This window comes from Marmota monax, unplaced genomic scaffold (assembly GCF_021218885.2).
Source record: "Marmota monax isolate L192 unplaced genomic scaffold, Marmota_monax_Labrador192_F-V1.1 WCK01_AAM20220418_F8-fsc00633, whole genome shotgun sequence".
Taxonomy (NCBI): Eukaryota; Metazoa; Chordata; class Mammalia; order Rodentia; family Sciuridae; genus Marmota; species Marmota monax.
Window position 1 is genome coordinate 447,820 of NW_026695216.1, and position 27,431 is coordinate 475,250.

Sequence of the window (27,431 nt, forward strand, 5' to 3'; positions counted from 1 at the left end):
TGCCAGGTGAGCGGCCGGGAAGCGAGAGGGGGCGCTGAAGTGGGGCTGGCCCCCCCGAGGCTGAGGGTAGGTGCAGAGGTCACGCACCTGCTGGGTGTGCTTCTGTGTGTTTGACTAGAGGTGGAATTCAACCTTGGTATGAGTTTGGTGCTTTCTATAATAAAGACTTTTTTAGATGAGTTACTCAATTCTTAAAGTTTCTCTAAAAGGTACTCTGTGAGGAGCACGTGTCTCCTTCTCAGAGGCCCTGCTGGGGAGACCTCACTCCAGAGGCCACAGTGACCATGTTTCACAACCACCTAACAGTGGGCACGAGTCGACCGGGCCAGGACCCTCCCTCGTCCCTGGTTGGGCTGGGTGAGCATCCTCCACAGTGGTCATTTCCATGTTCTTGAAGACTTGCTGGCAGCCAGGCTGATAAAACACTGCCATGTGCCTGCCTGCCTCTCTGCACGGCTCGGGCTCTGTGGAGCCCGTGGCTAACGGCCGTCTCTTGTCTTGTCCACAGCCTGTCAGGATGCCCGCGGGCTACATCAGCCATGAAGAAGGCCAAGCTGTCTGGAGATCAAATGCTGACCATCAAGCAGCGTGCCAGCAATGGTAACCACCCCGTCCCTCCCTCTCTCAGCAAAAGCTGGCTTCATGTCTTGCAGCTTTGTGTCCCCTGACTTCACTGGTTTGGACCACTGACCCCAGACAGCAGGAGCAGAGGGGGTTCCAGCCCCCGGGTCTCTCGCACTGGGCTGCCTGCCTCCTGGGTCCCAGGCTCTGGCTTTCCTGCCTCTACCCTCAGGCCCTCCACCCTGAGCCTCCCACCAGAGCAGGCTTGGGGACACTCAGGGCCTGACATCAGTGACACAGCTCTGCCGACACTTCCCCTTCCTCAGCATGCTCATGCCTGATTTCCTTGACTCCATCTGCAAAATCCATTTCCTTTCCAGTGTTTCTGTTGCTGCTGACCCGCCTCAGTGCACACAGGTTTGCCAAGGAAATCAGAGTTCTCAGGAGTGTGGGGGCGAGAACGGAGCCACACAGCCTGGAGCCCTGGAAAACTCAGATCCCGCCTTGCGCACTTGCCTGCATACAAAATTCATCTTCTGTCTCCATCTCAGTGCTCCTGCAGCCTCCAGGTCTTGTGGGCACCACAGACCGGAGAAGCAGCCCGTGGCCTGGGGGCAGGTCCCCAGCCCAAGGAAGCAGGGCATCCATCCTCCTGTCTCAGCCACCCACTGAGAACAGGGTTCCTCTTGTGGCCTTCTCAGTGCCACACTTCTGTGCCCGGCTTCTCATTGGTGATACTGCTGTGTCAGCTGGCCCCAGATGTTGAGTGGATGAGCTGCCAAGAGCCAGAGGTGGCAGCGACCCCCGAGGTGCCACATGGGGCAGGAGTTCTAGGGCTGTGGCCTCAGCCTCAGCCAGTACCTGACCATGAACAACATGCCCTAGCCAAGGTGTCTTTAAAAGAGACACCCAAACCAGAAACGAGGTGAGCCAGGGCTGGCGGGCCCTCCCGGTGTGCCCTGGACAGTCCATCAGGGCTCACGCCATGTCTCCTGCTAATGATGGGGTCAGAGGAATGTAGTCAGCACCTCCCAGGGGAAGCTCAGCCTCCCCTCTCAGCCTAGGGAAGGTGTGGAGAAGGGCTCAGGCAGAGCCGATGGCCGTGAAGCCGGCAGAGCAGGGGCCGGGCCCTCTCACAAGATGGCCTCACTCTGGGTTCTCAAATGGAGCCCACAGAGCTGACAAGCACCGCAGAAGCCAGGGATCTGCCGAGGCCCCACCGCACCTGGAAACCTGGGGTCCAGATGGCAGCCACCCACGTGCCCACCACAGCCCACATATCGCCCACAGCAGCACCCCACCCTGCGGGCACAGGCACAGAACATCCCTGATGCATGGGCTGTCACTTACAGAGGCACACCTGGCGGTGGCACACCTACCCTCGAGCTGTGAGCCCCTGTAGGTGCATCCAGCCTCACAGGTCTACTCTGCCCAACGCTGGGCCAGGCGTCAGCCAGGTGGAGGCTGGTCAGTCTCTGCCTCCTAGAAGTCCTTAGGTCCACCTGCACATCTCTCCCGGGGGCCTGGGGACAGCCTCAGCTTTCCTCTCAGTTCTTCCACAAGGAACATCCTAGCTCCATCCTGTGCCTGCACCTGGCAAAACATGAGCATGCACCTTACCCCAGCAACCCCAGTGCAGGCCAGACCTGAGGCAAGTCCATCTGGTCTGTGTCAGTCGTCAGTCGCTGGTGAAGGAAGAGGTAGCAGAGGGGGTGAGCCATTCAGAACAGAAGAGCAAGACAACTGAGGGACAGGTTTGCAGGGATACTCACACTGGGGGCAGCTCTTGCCTGGGCAGACAGTGGGCAGCCAGCTGCCTGGTCGCCGTCTCTCAGAGCGTCTGCCTGCGGGCTCCTTCTCAGCAGACCTTGCGCTGCCAGTCAGGCTGCGCTTGCATTTCGCAGCAGGGCTTCTCGGCACTGCGCGTTCTCATCTCACAACATTTTTTTCATTCACTGAACGCGACACCCAAGGCCACCCCATGACCCACCTCCTTCTCCCCTCCTGGTCTGCGATGTCTCCATGAAGGGCGGCAGTCTCTGCAGTGTGCTGGGTGGCTTCAGCTCTGCCCTGGGCTGAGTGCATTCTCTGTCCACAGAACTTCCACACACATCATCCGTGAGGAGCTTGCCTTGAGAAAGGTCCCTCCTGGGGACAGAGGACTGACCAGTGGCAGCTGAATCCCAGGCACTGGGTTTTGAGTGACTGCACCTGCGGCATTTCTGCTCTCCCTCTGCTATGGGTTCTCAACCATGAGACCCCAATGCCAGAAGCACAAGAGATCCCCTTCCTTTTGACCTTGGCTCCAAGGGTGCCTGCAGCAGAAGCCACCTGGGAGGAAGCGGCCCTGAAATCCCTGTCTGTTTGCTTGGTTGGTTGGGTCCTGGGGATTGAACCCAGGGGCACTGGACTACTGAGGCCCTCCTCAGGCTTTTTACTTTCTATTTTGAGACAGGGTGCCTCTGAGATGCTGGGGCTGGCCTAGAACTTGCCATCCTCTTGCCTCAGCCTCTGGAGATGCTGGGATTGCAGGCGTGTGCCCCCCCACACCAAGCCATTGCCTGGATACACCAGGCCTGAAATGCTCAGCCGGCCGGGGTCTCACACACGGGCTGTCCTCTGCCAGGAGGACTCTGACTCAAGGGTCAGGCCTAGCCTTGCCTGGACTCTGGGCATGGTGAGGGAGGGGCTCTCTCCATTCCTTCCTGTGCATGTGCCCCTGAGGACTGGGAGTGGCTGCCTCCCAGGTGACTGAGGAGGCAGGAAGCAGGAGCCCACAGGTGCCCGAGGTGATGGAGCCGGGGAGTCAGCCCCAGCGCAGGTGACCTGGGCAGGTGAAAGGACTCTGGCCCAGTCCTTCCGGGCCTAGGGGTCTCTGCACACTCAGGCGGTGTTCCCCTCTTCTGCTCAGGTGTCCTGTTGGAGGAGAGGTGGGGGCAGGGGCAGAAAGACATGTGGATTGTGACTGTTTTTTCTTTACATGAGTATAACATCACTGTGCCAGGCACCCCTGTGTGTTTCCCAAGCAAACTCAATTCCTGACATAAAAAAAGAACAAAGAAGTCTCTCAAAATCCTGACTAATGCCTGTGGTATGGCCGTTTGAACACGGATTCTGCCCTTTCAGGGATAGAAAATGACGAGGAGATCAAGCAGTTGGACGAAGAGATCAAGGAGCTGAACGAGTCCAATTCCCAGATGGAGGCAGACATGCTGAAGCTCAGGACTCAGGTAACGGTCTCTGAAGCCTCCGTCCTCTCCAAGGAGGGGCCTGGGCAGGGCCTCTTCAGGGGCAGCTGACCTCTCTGCTCTTCTCCCTGCATTCTTCCTCGTCCACCTTGTGTCCTGGTCTCCTGCTGGACTCCTCCCATGGCGCTGTTTGCTGTGAGCCAGTGGCCATGACGGTCCCCTTTCTGTGTGTGTGTGTGTGTGTGTGTGTGTGTGGTAGGATGCCCTCCTGAGTGCCCTTTCCCAGAAGGCCACCTACTACAGCAAAGGCCAGGGTGTCTTCAGGTGTTCCAAGCCCTAGACTTAGGTCACACCGGCGATGGCAGGGTGCCAGCAGGACTCCAGGACTGCGGAGGGGCCTACTTCTCACTTGGTGCCAGCAGGACTCCAGGACTGCAGAGGGGCCTACTTCTCACTTGGTGCCCTGGTGAAAGCCGCCTGTGCCTGCAGATCCCGGCCATCTACCGGGCAGGGCTGGGTGGGTCTGAGCACCTGCGAGTGCAGCTGGTGAGGAGACTGCCCGTCCCTCCTGACACGGGCCAGCCGGTGGTCTTCCATCTGTGGACACACTGCCCGCTTATCATCAGTCCTCATCAGACGCTGCTCCCCTGGGGCCCTCCACACACTCTTGAGCCACACGTGATGGCACCCAGTTGCAACAAGCCAGACCAGGTGTGCCATCCGCCAGACAGTGGAGGGGACCATCACTCCTTGACGTTCCTGCTGCAACCAGGAGTGGACAGGGATCATGACCCCATGCTGGGGCTTCTCCCAAGTCACTGGGGTCCTGCTCAGGGAGGGCTGAGATTTAAATCAGTCAAAGAATAGAGCAGGGAGGGAAAGGGAACTATGACAGCATTTCTGAATTTCAGACGACTGCCCAGGGTGAGAAGAAGCTCTCCCCACCACTCTCCATACGAAGGTGCAGGGGGCACCAGCTGCACGCGTGTTTAACATTGCCAATAATGCAATGCCACAGGTTGGCTGAGTTATAAAGAAAAGAGGTTGATTCTAGCTTGCCAGGAACAGGGACTGCCTCTGGGGATGGCTTCTTGCTGGCAGAGTCCAAGGAAGCTGCAAGGTACCACACAGGAGGGACAGGGAGCAGGCATGTGTATGAGTGTGTAAGCGTGTGCATGTGTAGGTTTGTGTCTGTGTGTGGTGTGCGGGCACACGTGAGCTCCTTCTGGCCTCTCTCCTTATAAAATCACCAGGACTCAATCATAGGGCCACACTCTGGTGACCTTCTAATCCTGGTCAGATCCCAAAGGCCACACCTCTACACCGGCAGCTGGATTCTGTCTACACCTCATCATGCCTCGAGATGGGGATGAAGTTTCCACTAGTGAAGCCTGAGTCACCGGGGCCACTTCCAAACCATAGCACACCCGTACCCAAGAGGGTTCTTATCAATTGCCACATGCATGCTGTTTGCTGTCCAGCTGAAGAATTCAGACTCGGGGCAAGCACACCTTTGTGTGTTGCGTAGATGTGCACACCACTTTGGAATGTGTTTGAGTAGTGTTTGGGGTCAAGTGCAGCCCAGACAATTCCTGTGTACCCCAAAAACCTAGATCTTCTTATGGTCTGCACTTCAGTGAGAAGGGGTCTGTTTCTGGGTCTTTGAGTCCCCATCAGATCACAAGTCCTAAAAGCCATCCTACCACCTAGGCCCAGAACTGCCCAGCTGCCCGAGGCCAGCCCACCCCTGCTGGGTTTCTGCTCTCATGACTAAAAGGCTCAGGGGTCACTCCAGGAAAACTGGGCTGACTGGGCTGCACAAAGTAACCCCACAAGAGACACAAATACCTTTTTCTTTGGGGTCACTGTGACGGCTCCTCTGACCTTAAGGGTCTGCAGGAAGAGAGAGCGAGAGCACTCGCTGACCCCTTTTACTGAGGAGAAGCTATTCAAACGAGGCCAGGGGTCAGGTTTCAGGGGGCTGAGTCTATCTTCATGATGTCCACTGTCAGCAGGTTGACTGACACCTGGGTAGGCCACACCCAAGGGCACAGTAAGAGGAGGAGACACACACAAGGCACTTCCATGGAAGATTCTGTCCTAAACAGGGCAAGGGGTAATATTACAAAGGAACAGGGGAGCGTAGCTTCACCCAAGGGGCTGTAGCAAGACACACCCATGCACGAGACCGACCCTCGAACCCAAGAAGGGTGGGGAAAGCTTGCCACATTTCTGTGACTGAGCACCTCAGCACCCAGCCAGGGAGAGTGACTCAGTCACGGGCAAGGTTGGTCTCCCACACATCCCAGCTGAGCTGGGCCAAGGCAGCACACACTTCAGTGCTGGAGATGTGATGGGCCTCAGGCTCTGGACTCCACAGACCACTAGTGCATGCCTCACCAGTGCAGCCAAGTCACCACCAGCCACAAGGGCTGGGGTGCATGCCCACAGAGAGTACAGAGATAGGCGTGACTCAGCCTCTGTACCATGGGGATTTCTCTGTACACAGAAATTGTTTCCTCTCAGAGTCTAGAAAATGTGTACCCGAAGGCACAGAAGGAGGAGATGCGGGAGCAGGGAGCAGGCGCAGCCCCAGGCAGCAGGAGGGGCTGGAGGTCTGAGGGGCTGCACCTGGGGGTTGTGGAGGAGGGGTAGGGTTCCAGGACCTGAGTGACCGGGAAGAGAAGAAAGTTCTGGGCTGGGAAAGCTAGATCAAGAGGAGGGCGGGTGGGAAGCGGTGAAGCTGTGCCCTGGGGTTCCCTTCCTCACAAGGTCAAGTGCACAGCTGGTTGAGAAGTCAGAATGAGAACTGGAGAAGGATCTGGCAGGCTGGAGTCTTGGCAGTCGACTCGGCCTCTCCAGAGCGTGGTGGCTCTGCACACGCCCACAGCTGTGCTTCTGCAGGTCAGCAGCACAGGCACCTGGGCTGGGCCACCCTCCACTGTGCCCCACCCAACCCCCACGGATGGCTCCCTGCCACCTGAAGTCCTTGTGGAACCCAGCCCACCCACTCTGGAGTGCCTGTCCCGCCCCCTGGCAGAGAGCAGTGCTCCCCTCTGCGGGGCCTTCCCTAGAGTCTGTCTCCTGACCCTGATGGGCACCATGGCAGACTTCCTGTGCTGTCTGTGTGGCTCACGCCATCCTGGCCAGGAGTCAGACGGCAGGTGTCTCGGCCTTGGCTCACCCGGGCTTCGTCCCCTAGCTCCAGGCCACCTGAAAGCGATACCCTGTGTCCGTGGCAGGTGGCCGTGGACCTGCGCAGCCGACGTGGCCCTGAAGTGTGTTCACGTCTCAGTGTACCACAGGTGCTGTTAACCATTACAAGAAGCAAAGACCAGTCCCAGACCACGGGCCTTTCCAAATCAGGTCTCAGGGTGAATCAGACCTGTAATGACCCTGGTCTCAAGAGATGTCCATCTTAGGAAAACTGTAGGTCCAGGGGAGACAGTGAGGAGCAGGCTGTGCAAACCCAGGATCTGGCCAAGTCCCGTGGCCTTTCTGAGGCTGGTGAGATGCTCTCTGAGGAACCAGCGCCCATGCTGTGTGCAGCAGCCTCAGACAGCGGCACCACCTACAGACTCCCTGTCCTCGGGCACTCCACCTTTATCCCAGGGGAATGGGTGGTCCTCAGACTTAGATCCACACAGGGGACATGCTGCCCGGGTGTGGGCCAGTGCTCTCATCCCTGAAGGTGAGGACAGGGAATTTCTAATGACCACCTGTGTTCAGGAAGCCCTCGATCCCAGGCCCAGGCTCTGAGCAGAGCAGTGCAGGCCCTCCTGCAGGAGGGACTGAGGTCAGAACTTCTGAAGTCCCGAGGGCCACTCCAGGAGGGTGGGCACGAAGATCTCTGCCTATGTTCCCTGTTTCTTTTCTCTCCTCAACTGTGATCAGCACATCCTGGGGAGGCTGGGGTGGGAGGCCCTGCACCCCCTCCCCTGCACCCCTTCACACGTGTCTGCCATTTTGTGCTGCCACACTGTACAGCCAGCTCCAAGGTGTTCCTGAGCATTTCTCTGCAGCTTGAGTCCCGTGGGCTGGATCTGGCCCCTGGAGCAGCAGATGTCCTCTGCCTGAGGTGGGCTTCCTACCTCCAGGGAAGAACCCAGGGTTTGCCTGGACAGTCCAGGAATGCCCAGGCCTGCAGCCCTGTTGACCCTCAGGGTGGGAGCACCTTGAGAAGGCCTCAGGCATGTGGGCAGGATCCACAGGAGGACCTGCAGTCTGAGATCCCCCTGGTGAGCTGCAGGCTCAGGGGGCTGGGGAAGCAGGTGAGGCTGAGGCTCGCTGTGCGCCAGCAGCCTGTCTATTCTTCCTGGTGTTCCTCAGCACCACACAGGCTCGCAGGCTGGTCCCATTGCAGAGAAGTAAAGGTCCCAGGCATAGTTCAGAGCATGTGTGCCCATGGCCACAGGGTTGGAGTGCACAGACCACGTTTGTGTCATGGCAGAGTGGACGCACCCGTGAGAATTGTCCCACTTTGAGAAGAACACACAGCGTCAGCTCCTCGGGTTCCCCCACAGAGGACCTGGCCTGGGGGCTTGACAGGGTGGCTGGATTTACAGGCTCCCTGGTCCCAGGAGAACACTACACTCGGAGGGTCCAGGCTCTTGAGTAGGGAGCTTAGGTTGAAAGAGAAATTGATCTTTTTTTATTATTTATTTTTTAAATTTTAATTTGTTAGACATGACAACAGAATGCATTTCACTTCGTAGTACACATATAGAGCACAATTTTTCAAGACCCTGGTTGTACAGAGTATATTCACAACATTCGTGTCTTCACATGCACTTGGGGTAATGATGTCCATCTCATGCCACCATCTTTCCTACTCCCATGTCCCCTCCCTCCCCCTCCCTCCCTTTTACCCTGTCTAAAGTTCCTACCCATCCCATTATAGATCAGCATCCTCATCTCAGAGAAAACATTCAGCATCTGGTTTTGGGGGATTGGCTTAATTCACTTAGCATTATAGTCTCCAACTCCATCCATTTACCTGCAAATGCCATGATTTTATGATCTTCTATTTCCGAGTACTATTCCCTTGTGTAGATGTGCCACAGTTTCTTTATCCACTCATCTACTGAAGGGCATCTAGGTTGGCTCCGCAGTTTAGCCATAGTGAATTGATCTGCTATGAACATTGATGGGTCTGTGTCACTGTAGTGTGCTGTTTTTAAGTCTTTGGGCTATAAACTGAGGAGTGGGATAGCCGGGTTAAAGAGAAGTTGATATTAAATGTGTCCCCACAAACGCTGGTGAGACAGGCAGACAGGGTGTGGTGTGTGATGAAGGCCCTGGGAGCTCAGGGGTGGGGTGCCTAGGCCCTTACTTTGTGTGTCAGTCCTCGTGGAAGAGAAATGGCTTGGGAGTGGGTCAGAGCAATCAGGTGCACAGGGGAGCAGGGCTGGCGCCACACAGAGACCTGCTGAGGGTGAGGGTGCTGAGCCCAGGGAACCAGGCCAGTGCCCTGGGTGGCCCTGCAGGGAGCAGTGTCGGGGCCTCTGCTCAGGGAGTGTGGTGCTCCTGCACTCCGCCTGCGCTCCCCTGCCTGGTGACCCCGCGGAGCTCTGGCCGCCCTGACACCCCTCCGCTGTGTTTCGTGCTGAGGAGCTCACTCTGCACATGGGGACTTTCTCCCCAGTGACCTCCGGGAGCACACAGGCCTGGAGGTGGAGGCACAGTCTGCCAGGACCTGGGGAGGGGTCCTCCAGGGAAGGTGGGCTTGCCACACGCCCACTGTGGCCGGCACGGGTTCCCGGAGATGGTACTTTAACAAGAGAGAGTCACCCAGGGAGCAGGAAAGGGGGCCTGGAGCAGTACCCCAGAGGACAGTGGGGCTGGAGAGCCCCATTCACCCACCACTGAGGGGCGTCACCACTGAGGGGCGTCACCACCCTTGGCTTCCACACAAGCCCCGGCCCCCAGGTGCCGTGAAGAGGAGAGCTACCCAGGAGGTACACCCCATATCAAGACGAGGGCACAGTAGTGGGGAGAGGGGAGGATGGGAGCCCAGAGTGGCCAGTGGGAAGAAGATGCTGGAGAGCCAGGTTCCTCGGTCAGTTGCCCAGGGAGAGGCCCGGGTCACGGCTGAGAATCCAGGGCTGTGAGGAGAGGACAGCAGAGACTCAGAGCACGGGAGACTGTCTCTGTGTGAGCTGGGGAGGCCCAAGGCCCCAGTCAGGTCCTGACCTGATCCTTAGAGGAAGCAAGTCTATGCAGGAAGCCTGGTGGACAGAGCAGCCCAGGCCCCACCTGAGCAGGAAGAGGAATGGGGGTCATTAGGACTTAGCTGTGGCCAGATGGAAAGAGGAAGCTTTAGCACTCACTCAGTAACTGCCAACTCAGGTCCCAGCACTGTCCAGTGAGCCTCCAGGGGATAGCACCAGGCTGGGGACCATCATTGGGATACCTCCACCTGCAGCAACTCTCAAAACATCCAAAGCTGAAAAGTAGAAGCAACCCGGAATCTTCAAGGACTTCCCATGCTGGTCCAGCTAGTCCAGCAAGTCCAGTTGCCACATTTTCTTTCTTTCTTTTTTCCTTTTGTGAGTTGCTGGGGGTTGAACCCAGGGCTTGGGCATGCGAGGCAAGCACTCTGCCAACTGGGCTATGCCCCAGCCCCCAGTTCACACGTTTTCTAGTGTAATGGACCAGAAGCCTGAGAACCAGCCCTTCGGGTGGCCAGTCCTGCGCATACGCTGCTGTGCACTGGGCAGTCTGGGCGCACGCCCAGGCGACGTGTGTTACATGTCACACGCGTGTGTGTTCTAGATCACCACGATGGAAAGCAACCTGAAGACGATCGAGGAGGAGAACAAGGTCATCGAGCAGCAGAACGAGTCCCTGCTGCACGAGCTGGCCAACCTGAGCCAGTCCCTGATCCACAGCCTGGCCAACATCCAGCTGCCTCACATGGTAAGTGAATGAGCGCCCGGAGGGCGGCCTCCCTTCTCACGTGGATAGATGTCCTGTGCCATCACTCCATGGTCCTCCGCCTGCGGGCACCTTGGTCACCATCCCAAAGCCATGTCGTTGCCCGCTAGCCACCGTGGTGGGCGGATCCATGAAGCCGAGTTGCTGACAGGCTGTCTAGTTGATGATGCAGGGGCAGGGTGCTATGCTCTGTTTTATGCTGTTATGAATATACTATGAAGAAAATAAAAGTTGTGTATGAACTACTATTTAATATTTCGTAGGATCCAATCAATGAACAAAATTTTGATGCTTACGTGACTACTTTGACGGAAATGTATACAAATCAAGACCGTTATCAGAGTCCAGAAAATAAGGCCCTACTGGAAAATATAAAGCAGGCTGTGAGAGGAATTCAGGTCTGAACAGCTGCTCTAGTGGCGAGACTCATTCTAAGAAAGGACGCCTCTTGGTTTCGGCTGCTGTGACTTGTTACCAGAAAGCGTTCTATTTATTTCTGTCGGAACAGTGTTATGCTTACGAGACTCCACACGGTTTTGTGTCTTGCTTTAAGATAGCACCTGCAGAATAGTTTTTGAACACATTCACATTTTGTACGTTTTCCTAAGAGCTGACGTAGTGTGATCTGCCGTGTAATGTTTATAGCTGCTACTGTATGCACACTGGGGGTATATATATTTCTGAAGAGGTAAGCTGATCAAAATAAATAGAGTGTAAATTCTTTTTAATGCTTTAGTGATTAAATGTTTTAGTATTTTGAACTGAAATGGACAAAAAAGAAAAAGAAAAAAAACAGCTTTGAATGACCATGTTGTGGCCCCACGGCCACTTTTTAGACATTATCATTTTGCCTCGTGTTGGAGGACTTTATGGAATTTAAGAAATACATTTTGTGTGCATATTGTTTCATAGCGAGAATTGGTTGCAAAATGCTTTATTTTTGAACAATGCTTGGAAATATTATGTGATTTTTTTGTTTGTTTGTTTTAGGAGGATGGTGTATGGTGGGGGCAATAAGTGAGGTTTTTTGCATTCCAAGGAAATGGCATATGGATTAACTGTAAGAAATGAAATAAGTAATTTATTGTAAGACAACATCAAGCCATGGAAACTTGGCAGAAGATTCAAAGCAGCTTAAGCAGCACTTTTAAATTAACTCCTAAACATTACATGGTGTGACTCTGGAGACTTCCGTTAAGACAGGACCTTGTCAGAGGTGGACAGCACGAAGATTTCCTTTTGGTTCTCAGTACCCTCTGGAACAACCTTCTCTTATCTCTCCTAGAGTCCCGTGCCCCTCTGAACTGTTCCCGCAACATAGTTTACCTAACAGAAGTTGTGTGCTTTCAATTTGAGCAAAAAGATAATTTAAGAGCATTTATTTCCCCTTTTCACTTTTAAAAAATCATTATCGTTGCTATTCTCATTTCACGTTTGAGGGACAAAAGCTAACGGCTGTGAGCACTCTGCTTTCTGGACTGAATTTCCTGCTGGACGGTGGGAAAGCAGCTCTGTAAAGTTTCCCACCCCTCGCCCCACCCGACCCTGACTCTGAATCGGCCTTGGCCCTATTCAGAGCGCTCTGAGAACGACGGACGCTCACGCCCTGCCCTCGCGGGTCCAGGTGACCACAGAGCATTGCATAGCCTTGTTGGCTATTGTGCCCTATGCTGAGAATGAATGCAATCAGAGTTTAACCTGACTAATATACTGCAGCACTTTTTGCTTTGAACTAGGTCATCTTAGACTTCTTACACCTTCAGGATTGGATTGTTTGACTCCAATGACTGCACTATCTGTATGCATAAGACCACTTTTGACGGCTGCGTTCCCCTTCTAAGTAGTCTTTTGACGATGTGTTGTGTTTCCTGATGTTGATTTCTTTTAGTAGCATCTCTCCTTCCATGTCTTGATGTTATGCAGGAAGTACAAAAGTACTTTAAAATTTTGTTATGAAAAAAAAGATGGGTTTTGTAAAAATTAAAAAAAAATATTTTTAGCAGAACAGGACTTACAGGGTCATTGTCCCCACAATGTGCCAGTCGACTATTTGCACTTACCTTGTCCTATTATCCGTACGGAGGTGTGCAATTCCTGTGTCGGTCGCCTCGCGACATGAAGCTGGACGGATGAGAGCAGAGGCCCCACGGCTGACCCACCGCGTAGCCCAGGGAGACTACAGGGATCTCACGACGAACATTCTGATACAATACTCGACCTCGGTATATATATGTGTATAGATGTGTGTACATCCCAGCGGCACTTTATACTGTTCACTGTACAGACGCCTACAGTTCTCCAGGACGGTCATTCCTAGCTGGGAGAAGACGACGTCACTGCTCGGGGCCCTGGCACGCCCCTTCTGTTGTGCGACTAGTCCTAGCTGCCATGCTCAGAAATGCCTTTTGAGAGCAGAAGCAAGGTGCTCACTGTCACCTGATGCCATACACGGTCCGGGCCTCGCCTCGGAGGGCCCCTGTTCATAGCGGCACACGCATTCCCCCGCGTCTCGTCTGCAGCTTCTCGGCCAATGTAGTATGCTTTTAGTAGAGTAATAGGTAGTATCGGTTTGGATTCTCATTGTCATCCCCCATGTACAATGGAAAGGGACACTAAGCACAAACCTGCTGCTCATGTAACGTTGGTACATAATCAAATCAGAGTCATCTGTGACTGTTGTATAGGGATCACAGTGCCACCTGTTAGAATGCTGACCTTCCATATGGGCTATTGTGAGTTACCAGAGCTTATTTATTATAACTTATTGTTCATATTCATTTGAGTTAATTTAAGCAATCATTTATCAAGACAGAATTTTGTATAAACTATTTATTGTGCTCTCTGTGGAACTGAAGTTTGATTTATTTTTGTACTACACGGCATGGGTTTGTTGACACTTTAATTTTGCTATAAATGTGTGGAATCACAAGTTGCTGTGATACTTCATTTTTAAATTGTGAACTTTGTACAAACTTTGTCATGCTGGATGTGAACACATCTTATCTAAATAAAGAGGTGTTGCCACGTTTGTAGCACGAAGGATCTCTACCCGGGTCTGCGTCTTCCCTGGGCCTCCGGCCCCCAAACCAGAGCTACTCTCTGCACTGCCGTACGATCGAGGGCTGGTCCTCAACTCTGGGGCGGGTCAGAGGGAACAACTGTGTGAGTGCTTTCCTAGTCTGCCCACAGTGTCCTTTTTGAAAACACAATTTTGTCACATTTCCTGCAGCACCTTCCAGCTCAGAGTGTGCATGGAGGTGAGGACACTGCCCCTGTCACTCAGGTGTGCCCAGGGACATCTGCTGGGAACAGAGGTGCAGTCCTCATACTCTCCGTGACCATGTTGTCACTGAACAGCTCCCACACCAACGGCTCCATTGGAACCAGTGACGTCCGTCCTGGCTTTCACCTGCCTGTGACCCAGTGCAGAGTCACAGGCGGCAGCTGGTGTCGGGCTTCGCCCTTCTCCTCCTTATTCTTGGCCTCCGTTGTCTCCCACAGCAGGGGTCATTCTCCCAGGCCTCCAGCAGCTGCTCTGCAAAGTGTCGAAGTAGTCTGTGTGGCTGCCGCCACTCCTCTGCCGTAGATCCCGGGGGAGGCGCCTTCTCGATCTCACACCAGATCCAGTCCTGCCTGAGTCTCCATGGATGGTCACCTGGGTGTGAGGAGAAGACACATTGCTGCTTCAGCACTTGCAGCAGGATCCGAGCACCCTCCAACGTGCACCCTCCAAATGTGGCTTCACAGTGGATGACCAACCCCCTCTCACATCACCTCAATTGAAAAGGAACCTCATGGTTTAAAATTCCAAAATATCCCCCACTGCACTCACACAAGTCCCCTTAACATACAATTTAAGGAAAAGATCTTGTAAGTTTTGTTAAATTTCAGAATTTCTGCGCAGTGGTGCCTCCCACTGCCTTGAGCTCAGGTCAAGAGCTCCCCTTGGAAGCTGGCGCCTGGTGTCACTCCCAGCAGAGAGTGACACCAGAGAGTCGCCACCCACCCGCAGCAAGCCCAGCTGGCGCCCTGGTGAAGGGGCAGGGGCTCTGCCTCGGGATGCCTCCCCTTCACTCTCCGGGACCTGCAGCGGGAAACCTCTGTCCAGCCTCAAAGGCCATCTGTAGGAACAAATGATGTTCATGCAGATGGTGACTGCCATGCCCCAGGTCTGTCACCTGATGATTAAAAGCCATTTTCCCCAGGAGCAGTGTGTGCCCAAGAAGTGATAGCACTTTCAAACGGTAACTTAACTAATGTCAAAATCTTTGAAAATTCAAAATTTTGACCCCAAATCACCCAACTTTATCCTAAAACTATTGAAAGAGTCGGAAATGCATCAAAATAAATCAAAACAGCCTTAAAATTATACTATAGAGGGATAAGTAAGGGATTCATGAGAATCGCCCCTGTTGGGGCTGTTGAAGGAGCCTTAGAGGGGCAGGTGCAGCTCAGAGGCGGAGTGCTCGCCAGGTGCTCGGGAAGCCCTGGGTTCCGGCACACACGCGATCCTTAAACTCGGGAAGATGACTGGGATGAAACCAGGGAACTGTGAACACGTGAGGCCGGTGGCCAGCATGGAGGCCAGTCAAGTGCATGTCCAGAGAAGCTGCTCCCTGCCTCCTGTGACTGCAGAACACAGGCCGCAGTCCATGCCCGAGGAGGAGGAGCGCCAGGCGGGGAGCGCAGGTCGTGCCTCGGGCAGCACCCCTGTGTTTCAGGTAAGAGCAGGAAGACGGTGCAGGCCAGAAGGGCACACAGAGAGTGCCCCTCGTGTGGCCCCAGGCTGGCCTGCTGCGTGCCTGTGGCTTTGTGGAACCCAACAAGGAGGCTGCATCAGTGTTGTCTCACTGGGCAGAGGCCAAGCGTGGTCGGGGCACTGGGGGGCTGAGGCTGAAACAGGTGTGAGTCCATCCAAAGGACACGCCCCGTGGGCAGCCCACCTGTGGGTGTCAGAGCAACCACAGGGACACGGCCAGGGGCCTGCAAGGGCATAGACACCAAGCGGGAAATGGTGCGGCCGCCAGACTCTGGACGGTGGCCTCTGGCCAGTCAGTCCTCGGCCATCCCCCAGGGGACCCAAGGATTCCAAAAGCCTGGTGTCTCTGCATCCCCTGATTATTGGGAAGCAGCCCTCCCCTCCACACAGGAAGCCGTTTGCAGCCTCTGCCAGCTGTGAGTGGCTTCTCTGTGTCACCAAACACACTTCCCGTGGAGTTAGCTGGAGGCCAATCCTGCTGGAGGAAGACGCGGCAGTTAGGCCCCTGGGCAGGATGCAGCTCTTCTTCCTGGGCAGTGCCCATGTGGACTGGTGCCCTGCATTCAGGGCAGCAGATAACGCAGAGGAGCCAGGACCTCAGGCAGAGTGCAATCTAAATCCACATCAAGGAAAAACCTGAGCGTCCAGCAAGGCCTGGCGGCCTGGCCACGAGTGGGAGGTGGGCAATGTCCCTGTTCTTCCCTGTCCGTTTCTTCACACCAGACGCTTTTCCCTTCTGTGCTGCGTCCGTGCCCTTAAGTGGCCTCCCGTCATTTTTTGAGCAAGGCAAGAGAAACATAAGGAAGGAAAGACAAGCACAGGGAGGGGGGTGGGAGGGCCGGGGAGCAGGGCCGGGGAGCAGGCCCAGCCAGAGCGAAGCAGTCTCAGTTGGCGTGACAGCAGAACTCCTGGAGCGGCCCCAGGCTCAGGTACAGGTGGGTGGGCTGCAGGTGGCCGCGGCCCTGTTGTTCCCGAGGCTCAGCTTCCCTTCCCTGGAACCGGGCAGCCCGGCCAGGGCGACCTGCACAGCCCCCAGGGGGAGCCCTGAGCCATCACCGAGATGCGCACTGCTCATCTCGGGGCAGAACCACGGCGGTCAGAGCTTCCCCTCTGCTCAGTCAGCCCCAGGTTTTCTATCCCGTGTGTAAAGAGAAACACTAAGTATTAAGATCATTTTCTTCATCTAATCTGTGGGGGCAAAACCTGCCCACGACCAGCTGAGAGTGGGCTAGAAAAGCGACCTTATTAACCTCTGTGTGCACCAAGCTGGGCGCCCACACCATCCTCTCCACACAGACCTCCCGAACTCCACCTCGGCTTTGCCAAGGCCCTGCTGAGGGCAGACATTCCCTGGGAAGTGTCTCGCCCGACTAGGGGAGCCCGGCGGTGGGGACCCTGCTCCTCTGCTGCTTTCCTAGCGGACACAGGATTCACACTCGCTGTCCAGGAGTGGACAGAACTGGGGCGAGGGGGATGCTACTTCCCTCCTCTGCTGGGAATGGCCTCTTTACACGGCCCAGATCCTGGGATCCGGGCAGATCATCGTGAGCATGCAGTAGAGACGATGCCCCCAGGAAGAGAGGGTCAAGGGGAAAGCACGACTCTCATTTCCTGGTCTTCAGGACCCAGATGGTCAAGGAAGCCACTGGCTCCATAAGCCAACTGAAAGACCCCATCAGGGTCCCCCTTTACCCCTGGGCTTCTGGGTCCCCCGAGTCAGACACTGTCTCTCTCCAGCCCCCACCAGCAAGTCTCAGGTGGTTTCAAAACCCAACAGTTTGAAGACAGCCCCCCAAATAACTTGGAAACCCCAAAATTGTGTCCTCAGCTGTACGGAAACGAAAGCAGACCCTCAGCTGAGAGCAGATGGAGGCCGTTGTGTGGGAGCTGCTGGGACCAGGATTGGGCAGACTCCAAAGCCGGCGAGGGGAGGAAGGCCTTGCAGGGGAGGGAGGGTCTCAGGGCAATGCCCAGGGGGCCGCTGGCCTGGGCAGGAAGACGGCTGCTGGGGAGCTTCCTTCAGAACTGGTACAGTGCTGCAGTCTGGCTGGGCACAAATCACGAGCCACTCAAGCAGGAACAAACTTTATTTCCGAATTCCCCTGAACGCCACGCACCTCCGGGGACACACCACACACCAACCGGAAATCCCTCCTCCGGCACTTCCCCAACCAACGCGAACTCCCCAGGAATCCCCAGGAGAACTCCAAAGTAGCGCGGACAGCAGGGGTCTAACATACAGTTGAACACACAGCTTAACATAACCATCATCATCTCAAAGGCTCGCGGGCATCACCTCTCAACCACTCCGTTCTGGCAAAAATGCCATGCGTCATCCCGACTCGGCTGTGGCCCTCAACAGTACAGGGGCCAGCTGGCTCCTGCGACATCCGAAGTTGGAAGAAAGGACCATTACAGGAGCCATGAGTCAGTGTGCTGACCGCTCAGTGCGGGTCACCACGGGCTGCTGTCTAGCTCTAGGAGAGCCACTGGCTTCCTGTAGCAGACTGGTATCCCAGCCTGTTTATCACAAATAAGAGGCTGGTTTCCTGGGTAGATGGCTGCAGGCTAGTCATGTGTGACCTGCCCTTTCTCTATGTATTTATTCTTGTTAGCAGGCACCTTTCAACCTGTGAGAATTAAGAACTAAAACACTTTTGTGTTAAAATTGGGCTTAGCAGGCATGAGTTGAAATGCCCAGGGCATCATGCTGAATAGGGTCCCCATTTGGAAACTGCAAAGTTCTATCTGTCCATCTTTGTTTTGATGACAGGATACCTGAGACTCGATCTGCTCATGGTCCTGGGGGCTGAGGGTCATGGTCGGCCCCAGCCAGGTGAGGGCCCCATACTTCCTCAAACTTCTGGCAGAGAAGAGCAACCAGGTTGTTGGAAAAGACAAGCACGAGGGTCAACAGTGGGCTCTGGAGGTAGCTGGCAGCCCAAGAGAAAGAACTCAGCCCCCACAGGACTCTGTCACCTCTTACAGGCCACAGTTTCCATGTGAGCTTGGAGGGACACACACCATTCACAATACAGCACTCTAGTTTTGATTCACCTGTGATTCCCTCTACCTGTGCGATGAGTCATTAAGAGAAACAGTCCTCCTCTGTTTCAAAGGGTATCCTTTTTTTTTTTTTTTACAGTGTGGGTAGGAAAAGGGAAACTGGCCCTTTCTTTCCCTTATTTACAATTTTTTAATAATTATATTTATTTTTTATGTGGTGCTAAGGATCAAACCCAGTGCCTCACATGTGCTAGGCAAGTGCTAGCAACCTCAGCCCTAAAAGGGTATTCTTATATTATAAAAATAACATGAGGTGTTTAATAGACAGCAGAGTTCTTGAAAGGGAAAATAAAGACATTAAATTTTTAACTTAGTTTTAATGATGTGCAATTCACCAGATTTTTTGACAAGACCGTATATTAGTCAAGGGTTACTCAATACTGATTGTTCAAGGCATCATATTTATGTAAAAGGCAGCATATTTATTTAAGTTTAACTTTAAATGCTTACAAAAGAACCAAGATTTTGTTATGGTTTGGATGTGGTGTCCCTCAAAACCTCACGTGTGCAAGAAGATTTGGAGGAGAAATTAATGGGTTATCCGAGCCTTAACCCAATCAGTGAATCAACCCCCTGGTAGGATTAACTGAGTGGTAACTGGAGACAGGTGGGATGTGGCTGGAGGAGGACGGCACTGGGGCATGGCTTTGGGGTGTACCTTTGTGTCTGGTGGGTGGAGACCTCTCCCTCTCCCTGCTTCCTAATCTCCGTGGGAGCTGCTTCCCTCTGCCACACTCTTCTGCCATGAGGTTCTGCCCACCTTGAGCCCCGAGGAATGGAGCCGGCCTTCTTTGGACTAAGACCTCTGAAACTGTGAGCCCTCAAATAACTTCCTCCTCCACAATGCTTCTGGTTGGGTCCTTTTAGCCACAGCAGTGAAAAAAAAAGCTGACTAAAACAGATCTTAAATGTTTAGTTGTGTCAAAGTAAAGCAAAAGTCACTTCTATGTTGCATTGTTAACAATGAGCCAAGATTCAGAGCAGCCAACGGCCATTGATGCACTGCCTGTGCCTGGGTCCTGTCAGGGACAGCCTTCACCCAGCTTGCTAGAGCCCTGGGTGCTCTGGGCCCTGGCAGTGCCCAGCTGCAGCAGGTGTCTTGCAGGGAGAACCCCTTCAGACCTCGCCACTCCCCATACCCAAGGCTCTTTCCTGTCACCACCCTGCAGGGGATCCGGTCATCCAAGACTCTTGCAGTGGGAGTCCTGTTAGGTTGACTGAGACAGAATCTCCCTGTTCTCTTGTCTGGGTCCACTCGGGATATTTTAACAAAACACCATGGACAGGTGGCTGAACCACAGACTGTCCTTCCTCACACTCCGGAGGCTGACTATCCAAGGCCAGGAGCTCCAGCATGGAGCGGACCTGTGTGCTGGCTCTCGGACAGCAGCTGCTGGCTGTGCACTTGGTGGAGAGATGGGACACCACCATTCTCCAGGCCTGCTTCTAAAGGACACTAGCCTCGCTCATGACCCACTCCTGCTCCAAGGCCCTCTCCTAAAGCTAGCTCCTCGGTGCTAAGGCATGAGCATGTGCATCTGGGGGACATAGACCTTCAGACCAGACCCCCAGGCCACTTCTGGGCTGCAGATCCCCACATGTGCCTGGCTCGGTCTCCCTCCCTGGCAGCAAGAACCCTGAGGGGGGCATCCCTTATATACACTTGACAGTATCAGGATAACTTTTTCTGTAAGGTACCTTCTAAAAAGAAGACCTCATCCAGTCAGTAGCTGCCAAACTCATGCCCCCACCACTGTGTGCATGGACGGTGTTGACCATGACCTGCTTTGTTCTGAGGCTGTACAAATTCATGCTGCTTGCAGGAGTGACCAACAACAGGAGCAGACCTCAGAAGGACCAGCTAGCTTTCCTTCCTTCAGCAGTGGAGTCACGCCGTCAGGCACCCGCAGGGCCATCTTCAGGGTGGAAAATGGCCCCCGTTACAGAAGGAGTCTGAGGGTTATAGGTTTCAATGAGGGTGAATTGATCACTGGAAACTGAGGCAGAATGTGTCCGTTGGGCAGTTAGGAAAAAAGTTGTGGAAAGTCTGAAACTCATGGTTACGGGGAAGGGACCAAAGCTCAGAACCCGGCCGGAGCTCACGGTGTGTCCTCTTCCTCGGGGACCCACTGTTCCCGGAGCTGCACAGGACTCATGGGCAAGGGCACAGGGCGAAAGTCCAAGGCTCAGGCTCAGTCTCTTCAGGACGCATTGCTGCTGGAAGGGGTAATGCTTCCTTCTTTTTTCTCCCTCCTCCCGGGCCACACTGCCCTCCTGTTTTCCCTGGAGGCTGGCTTGGGGGAAGTTATTTTCCATAATCTTCACATGTTACCTCATGGACAACAGAACCTGTCATCAGGGTGACTTGAATTCAGCTCCCAGGCCACGGTCACTTGTATTCGGCTGAGAATCAACTACTAAAGCAGAGGGGTTATTTCACATTGACAAGGTTCTCTGCCTTCCAAAGCATGCGAAAGTCAGACCGCCACGCACTTCTGCACAGGCAACTGCCCGAGGCCACACGCCCTTTGTTCCAGCCCCACAGTGGACAGCAGCCGAGCTGAGCCCGGGCTTGAGTCCTGGGACCATCCGCACTGCCTCAGAACAGGTCCTGCAGACTTTCAGAGCCCACTCCAGAGCACCACTTCCTTCTGGAGAGATGGTGACCCACCTGGATGAGGAGGAGGGAAGTAGGACCCTGCAGGTGGCCCACTGAGGAACCAGCAGCCAATGGAGCTAAGTGAAAGGGAGCATTCAAGTTGTAGGAGGAGCTGGGAGGAAACATCAGAGACTTGAGGCTCAGTGCGGCCCCGGGGCCAAGGGACTGAAGGGCACCTCCGTGGGAAATGGGCCACAGTCGGCCATCTGCTCAAGCCTTGCGGATAATGTCCATTACCCCAAGTCCCCACACACCTTAGAGGTGCTCTGGGAACAAGCCGTCACCCCACAAAGTTGACCAGTGTGCAGAGGAGGTCCAGCCACTTCTCTCCTTGCTCCCTGGACTACTGAAGGCCAAAGACTGAGGCCCAGGAGGGGCAGGGGGAGCCCCAAGCCTAGGGCATACTGGGGACTCCAGCTGTGCACCAGGGACAGGAGGGCCCTCCGCAGCCCTAGTCAGTGAGCACCAGAGCCCCGTGGCTCCACCGGCAGGACACCTGCCTACCACCTCTGCTGGTCACCCCTGGTGGCCACTGCACCCCATGGCCAGGCCCTCTGCTTCTGGTATGTAAATGCATGTGCCAGTCACCCCTGGGTGACTCATGTCCAGGACTGCCACCTGAGACGAGGCGGAACCCCAGTTTCTCTTCCTCCCATCCCCTCTCTCTGCCACTCTCCCCACAGGGCCCCAGGTAGAAGCCTGGGATCCAAAAGGAACAGGGTTTACTTCCCTCTCCAGCAGGAATGGGGAGACGGGAGGACGCACAGCACGGACAGTGAGGCCTCACTGCTCCCAGCAACCGGGAGAAGAACCAGCTGAAGGTCAGGGCTTCTTAGAGGAGAAATGAGGCAAACCAAATTTAAGAGTTTAATGGAGCTGAGACAACTGACGCACCAGGTAGCCCTCAAAGCCAGTGGAGGATCAGAGAGCGTCGCCCAGGAACAGAGAAGACGAATGAGGTGGCTGGAGAACAGTGGGGCTGTGCTCTGGGCTCACCTTGCTCCAGCACAGCCATGGTGTCCCTGTGACTGCCTGTGCTCAGACTGGGGTCATGCTGTGAGGACTCGGCACAGGGGCAGCCCAGGCCAGGACCAGTTTAAAGAAACAGGCTGCACAGATCTACGAGGCCACAGGAGAGCGCTACTGATCCCATCTGCAGTTACTGTCTGGACTCGGCTGTTGGTGTGGGTGTTCATACAGGTTGTCCAGAGAGGACCAAAAGGACATGTGTGATTCAAAGCCATTCATGGGATTGCTTTCAATTTAATGAATCGATAGTCATGGGAACCAGTAGCTTCTCAGTGCAAGGAACTCGAGCCCCCAACAGAGGGACCAACAATGCAGCCCAGGCCCAGGCTGAAGACAGCCTCTGGTGCAAAACTGCGCCCCAAGTTGAGAATCATGCCTGATGTCCACGTGAGAGCAGCATCAGCAGATGCACTGCTCAAGACAAGCAGAGCTTGTGCACACCCCACACTACCTTTACCCCCCCAGGCCTCCCCACTGGACAGGGCAAGCCTCTCCCCTCAGCTCCTGCCCCCACGGCCAAGGCCTCTGCAGATGCCCTCACAGACACACCTAGGAGTGTGCTTTGCCAGTTCTCCAGGCAGCTGTCAGTCCAGCCAAGTTGACCAGCAACACCAATCATCAGAGTGTGACTCTTGACCGTCTTTACAAGAGTTTCTAAAACTCAGAAGGTGGAGTAGCCTCAATGCACCAAGAGCATAAGTGAGCACCAGATGCCTAGTCTGAATTGTAGCTGCTGGAAAGCAAACCCACTATCTCCATAAAGACCACTAGAATTAAAATGAATCCTGGTCGTGGCACGCAGCTCTGCATGTTCTAAATCAATGCACTCCTATAAGGTTTGTAACTCATGTTGTAACTAACGTGTTCAGCACAAAATTCGAGACTAATTTCAATGGAAGGAATTCTGGCTTAAATGTTATGTAAATATGTGAACTTGGGAAACTTGCAGGTCAGATTTAATATTCCAAAATCCTGGTAGGGCAGTACTATATTTGCCCCTCTGTGGGATTCTGCTGCATGAAACTTACTTTTCTGGAACATCCATTTCTGGCAAGTGTGAATCTGTCCTTTTGGAGGCTGTAAAATAATACACCTGCTGCGTCCCAGCGCTGGGCATGCATGTGTCTCTGCAGGAGGCTGCCCATCCTTAGAGGGGCCTCAGGTCTTGTCCATGGCAGGAGGTGGGAGCCAGGCAGCAGGAATAGAACATTTGGCTAGAATACCACATGCAAATCTGCCTTCCCATCATATTGTAACAAATACACAAAATGCCACTGATAGACCCTTTCATCACCTACATCTATTTCATTTTATTGACTATTGAAAATACAGTTGTCTGTCTTATTTTTTCTTACAGTGTCCTTCAAATACATTGTTAGATTAAGGCGGTTCCAAACCCTGGCCTTAGAAATGGGGAGGGACTAGAGGCTGGGAGTTGCTGCAGGTGCCCCGTGTGGGGGCCCCAAAGGTGGCTCACACCTTGAGTGTCAGCCTTTCCCGTGATGCAGCTTTTCCCACCAAGAACTGATCCGTGGGCACACGAGGACACTTCTATAAACTGGGCCCACTGTGCTGACCGCCATGCTTCCGTTAAAAAGCAACTTCCCTGCAGTCCCGCCTGCCTTAAGTCAACAGATGTCACGTTCCTCAGCAAACTGTCACCTGCAGGAGAAATGCAGGCCTGAAAAGCCAATGAGCAGACCACAGGTCACCCGCAGGGGTGGGAGCTTGTGACCCTACCCAGACCAGATCCCGGAATTTGGAGAGATAAGGATTATTCCCTGAAATCTGTGAGAACAGGTTCCAGTGAGAACCGGTCAGCATGGGCCAAGGTGACCCAGGGTTGCCATGGCAGTGGGGACTTGAGAGTCTGATGTCATCCTGCTGTCATTCAAAGGTGAGGAGGTGCCTCTGGAAGCTCCCCTAGGACCCCAGTAGAACAGGAGGGCAGGAGGGACGCTTTCCCCTCCTCTCTGGCAGGACCCAGTTTCCCCCGGGGAGTCTCCTTTCCCTTTTCCTATCCCTTCAATGAACTCATGCTGCTCTTCGGAGGGACAGTGTGACATCTTTCTGGCATGATCGCGATCTTTGTGGTGAGGAAGGACAGCTGTGCTGCCTAAGCTCAGTGAGGCTCACCCCCTGGGACAGAACTTTATAGACAGTGACAACAGCTGTCGTGCCCGGCTGGAGGGGGTCAGCTCCTCCTAAGCCAGGCTGAGCGTCCTCCCATTTGTTCCAAAGGAAGTTCCTAGCAGGAGTGAGAGAGCAGATGCAGGCAGCGCCGCTCCCACAGCTACGTGTCTGAGGGAGGAGGGGGTTCACGCCTCGGGCAGAGTGACCACGCTGTGCCCAGTAAGCATCCCACATTAGACACCTTCCAAAGGTCAGCATGACAGGCAGAGTGGAGGCAGACCCTGGCTGCATGTGCCCTGGCTGCACCCCCCCCCCACAGACCTTCCCAGAGTGGTCCAGGTCAGGCCTTCTCTAAGACCGGGAGAGCCCAAGGAGAAACCTGGGGGCCCGTTAGGGAGGCAGCAGCTCCTGTGTCCCAGGGTACTGTCTGTGCTTGCTGTACCCTGCCACCTGGCAGGCGCCGAGCAGCAGAGGTGGGCCATCACCCCACACAGGTAGGCTTGGGAGACTCTTGCTGTCCTCTCCCGCTGACCGCGGAGCACAGGGCCTGACAGAAAGAGGCATGCTGGGCAGGGCAAGAGGGCTCTCGGGGCAAGTGCGGACTCTTCAGAGGACACCAACTCAAGGAGGTGGGCCACCAAAGCCCCCAAATGCTGAGCCTTGCACAGTTGGAGGAACGGCTGTGAGTGTCTCAGCATCTGCCTCATTTTAAAACAAAAAGGATCTCATCTACTCTGAAGCAAGGCTAGTGGCCTGAGCTTCCAGGGGAGCTGCAGGAGGAGGCGGGGAAGAAGAGGCTCAGGACTGGACACTGGATGCTGGGGTCGGGTCAAAGCGAGCAGCTCAACCTGGCCAGGGTCTTCAGCCCCTGGCTCGATGAGGACCTTCCGGGGCCTGAGAACACAATGAGAGCAGCTGCCTTCTGCAGGGCTTGATCAGGCTTTCCTGCCCCACTCGGGCTGGGTGACCTGCAGGAATTGGGCAGGTCCTCCAAAGGGGGAGGAGGGACACATACCCCTTATACCTGGCACAAGAACCAGAACCCAAGTACCCGCTGTGCGCCTGGAAGTGCCACTTCAGGTAACAGACTCCACGTGGCTCTGACGTGACCAAACACTGGTCACAGAGCAATGGCCAGCAGAGAGCAGGCCCACTGCAGCCCATCCTGGAGCTGGCCCGGCAGCACAGGGACTGGCTGGTGGTGGCCCAGAGTGCCACAGTGAAGCATAGCAGGTGTGACCACAGAGGTGTGTTCTCCAAGGGAGGCTTATGGTCCTGGAGGCCCAAGTCACAGGGACCTGTCCCTCCGCACCTGCAGGCAGTGATTTCCTGCCTCTGCCAGCTCCTAGTGGTCCCACATGCTCTTTGGCTTGTGGTTGAATCACTCGGGTCTCTGCCTCTGTGGTCACATGACATCCTTGTCCCTGTGTCTGTGTCCTGGCACCTCTTCTTAGGAGGACTCCAGTCTCCTTGGACTGGGGCTGCCCTGGCAACTGAGAGTTTACCTGATTACTCCATTTCCCGAGAAGGGCATGCTCACAGGCCTGGATGGGACTGCAGCCTGTCCTTCACGGGAACAGGTCATCACAGAGGGACAGCTCCCAGGTGTGCACAGCCATCCTGCATGTCTGAGCCCAATTCCTGCAGGTCACCCAGCCTGAGTGGGGCAGGAAAGCTTGATCAATGAAAGGATCTAGAATCCAGCAATAAAGAATTAGCCTTTAAAAAACACAATGGGTTAGAACCTGGCCAGGCCAGGCCCAGCCAGGCCGTGAGAGAAGGGCATTATTGGTAAGGAGTGAAGCCCACCCTTGACTTTGGAGTTGGGAGGTTGCATGCAGCCAGGCCCATGGTGTCCTCGTGGTCTGCATCCTTGCAGCCCCTCTGAGAATGTCTGCCTGGACACTGCCCGGTTGGCTCTGCCTTGCTGTTCGGGGGAGGAGACCACAGGCAGGGGACGGGTCCTGCTGCATTCCATACTCTCACACTCCAAGAAAAGGCATGACATTCCCCAGGGATGCCACACCCACTTCCAGGCCTGTGTATGCCCCAGGCTGAGGGGTGGCTGTGGGGACAGTGTGCTGAGAGCTGGAAGACACGTCCACTCACTTCCCAGATGGACAGGAAAAGGTGCAGGCCCGAAGTAGGGCTTTTTTTTTTCCCCCATTGGTGCCCTTGCTCTGGGCCCAAGAAAAGCGGGGCCAGGACTCAGAGCTCAGGAAAGCATTGTTTGGACGGTAAAGGTCGGTCACAGTGGAAGCGCACCAACCAAGGCTGGCAATGGGAGAGGGACAGAGTCCTGGGAGCCTGGGCAGAGCTCCTAGCACTAAGAAACCCCAGCGACACAGTGGGCAAGACGCATGGGGCCTGCGGCAGGGCAGCTCCCTGGGCTGCTTCTCCAGGGAGTGCGCTGGGCCGAGCACCATGGCCTGGCTGACCACCATGGCCTGGCTGATCCCAGCCTGCAGCCCTCCAGCACAGACCACTGTTGGCATCAAACAGTAGTGGTCCAGGCCCAGGCAAAGAAGACACTCACGAGGAGAGAGCGGGGTGCGGGCCCAGCCTCTTTGCAGGCACAGTCCCTTGGAACCAGCGGTTTTGACTCCGTATTTCCAAAACAGCACTGAGGAGAATCTAGTGTCAAAATGTCTCCTCCAGGGCCTGGGATATGGCTCAGCATATTGTCTAGCATGCATAAGTCCCTGGGTTCAACCCCCAGCACCACCTAATAATAATAATAACCACCACCACCACAACAATAATAACATCTCCAAACCACAGAGCTCTGCAGTCAAAGCACCCAGAAAGGAGAACAAAGCCCCCTGCACCACTAGTCCGTGCACTGCCCTTCACGCTCCAGAGCTGCATTTGCTGACACTGCCTGGGCTCTCCTGGACTATGAGGGCAGGAGTCTGGCCATGTCCCAGGTGGGATGCTGGTCTTAGGGCCGGCTCCTGCTGGGCGTGTGGATGGAACCAGGGCTTCCCAGGGGACAGGAGGGCACCTGCCTTCCCAGTGCACCTCAACTACCCAGGATTTTATCATCTGTGGCATAACTTGAGCACAGCCCAGATGAGGGGTATTTTGAACCAAAGAAGGT

General features: G+C 54.8%; 1 protein-coding gene across 20 annotated transcripts in view; it reads left to right on the plus strand.

Annotated features, from left to right (window-relative positions):
- The window catches only part of Myt1l (myelin transcription factor 1 like), a 395,041-nt gene extending 381,296 nt beyond the window's left edge, over positions 1-13,745 (plus strand). For 10 of the 20 annotated variants that reach the window (XM_058574977.1, XM_058574974.1, XM_058574982.1 and 7 more), the window contains 4 exons: positions 509-600; positions 3,688-3,797; positions 10,524-10,667; positions 10,949-13,744. In XM_058574977.1, coding sequence (XP_058430960.1) covers positions 509-600; positions 3,688-3,797; positions 10,524-10,667; positions 10,949-11,089 — 487 coding nt within the window. In that variant the 3' untranslated portion in view covers positions 11,090-13,744. Of the gene's footprint in view, positions 1-508; positions 601-3,687; positions 3,798-10,523; positions 10,668-10,948 lie in introns of all 20 variants that reach the window. The other 10 variants (XM_058574980.1, XM_058574983.1, XM_058574985.1 and 7 more) reach the window with 6 other exon arrangements.
- Positions 13,746-27,431: the final 13,686 nt, after the last annotated feature.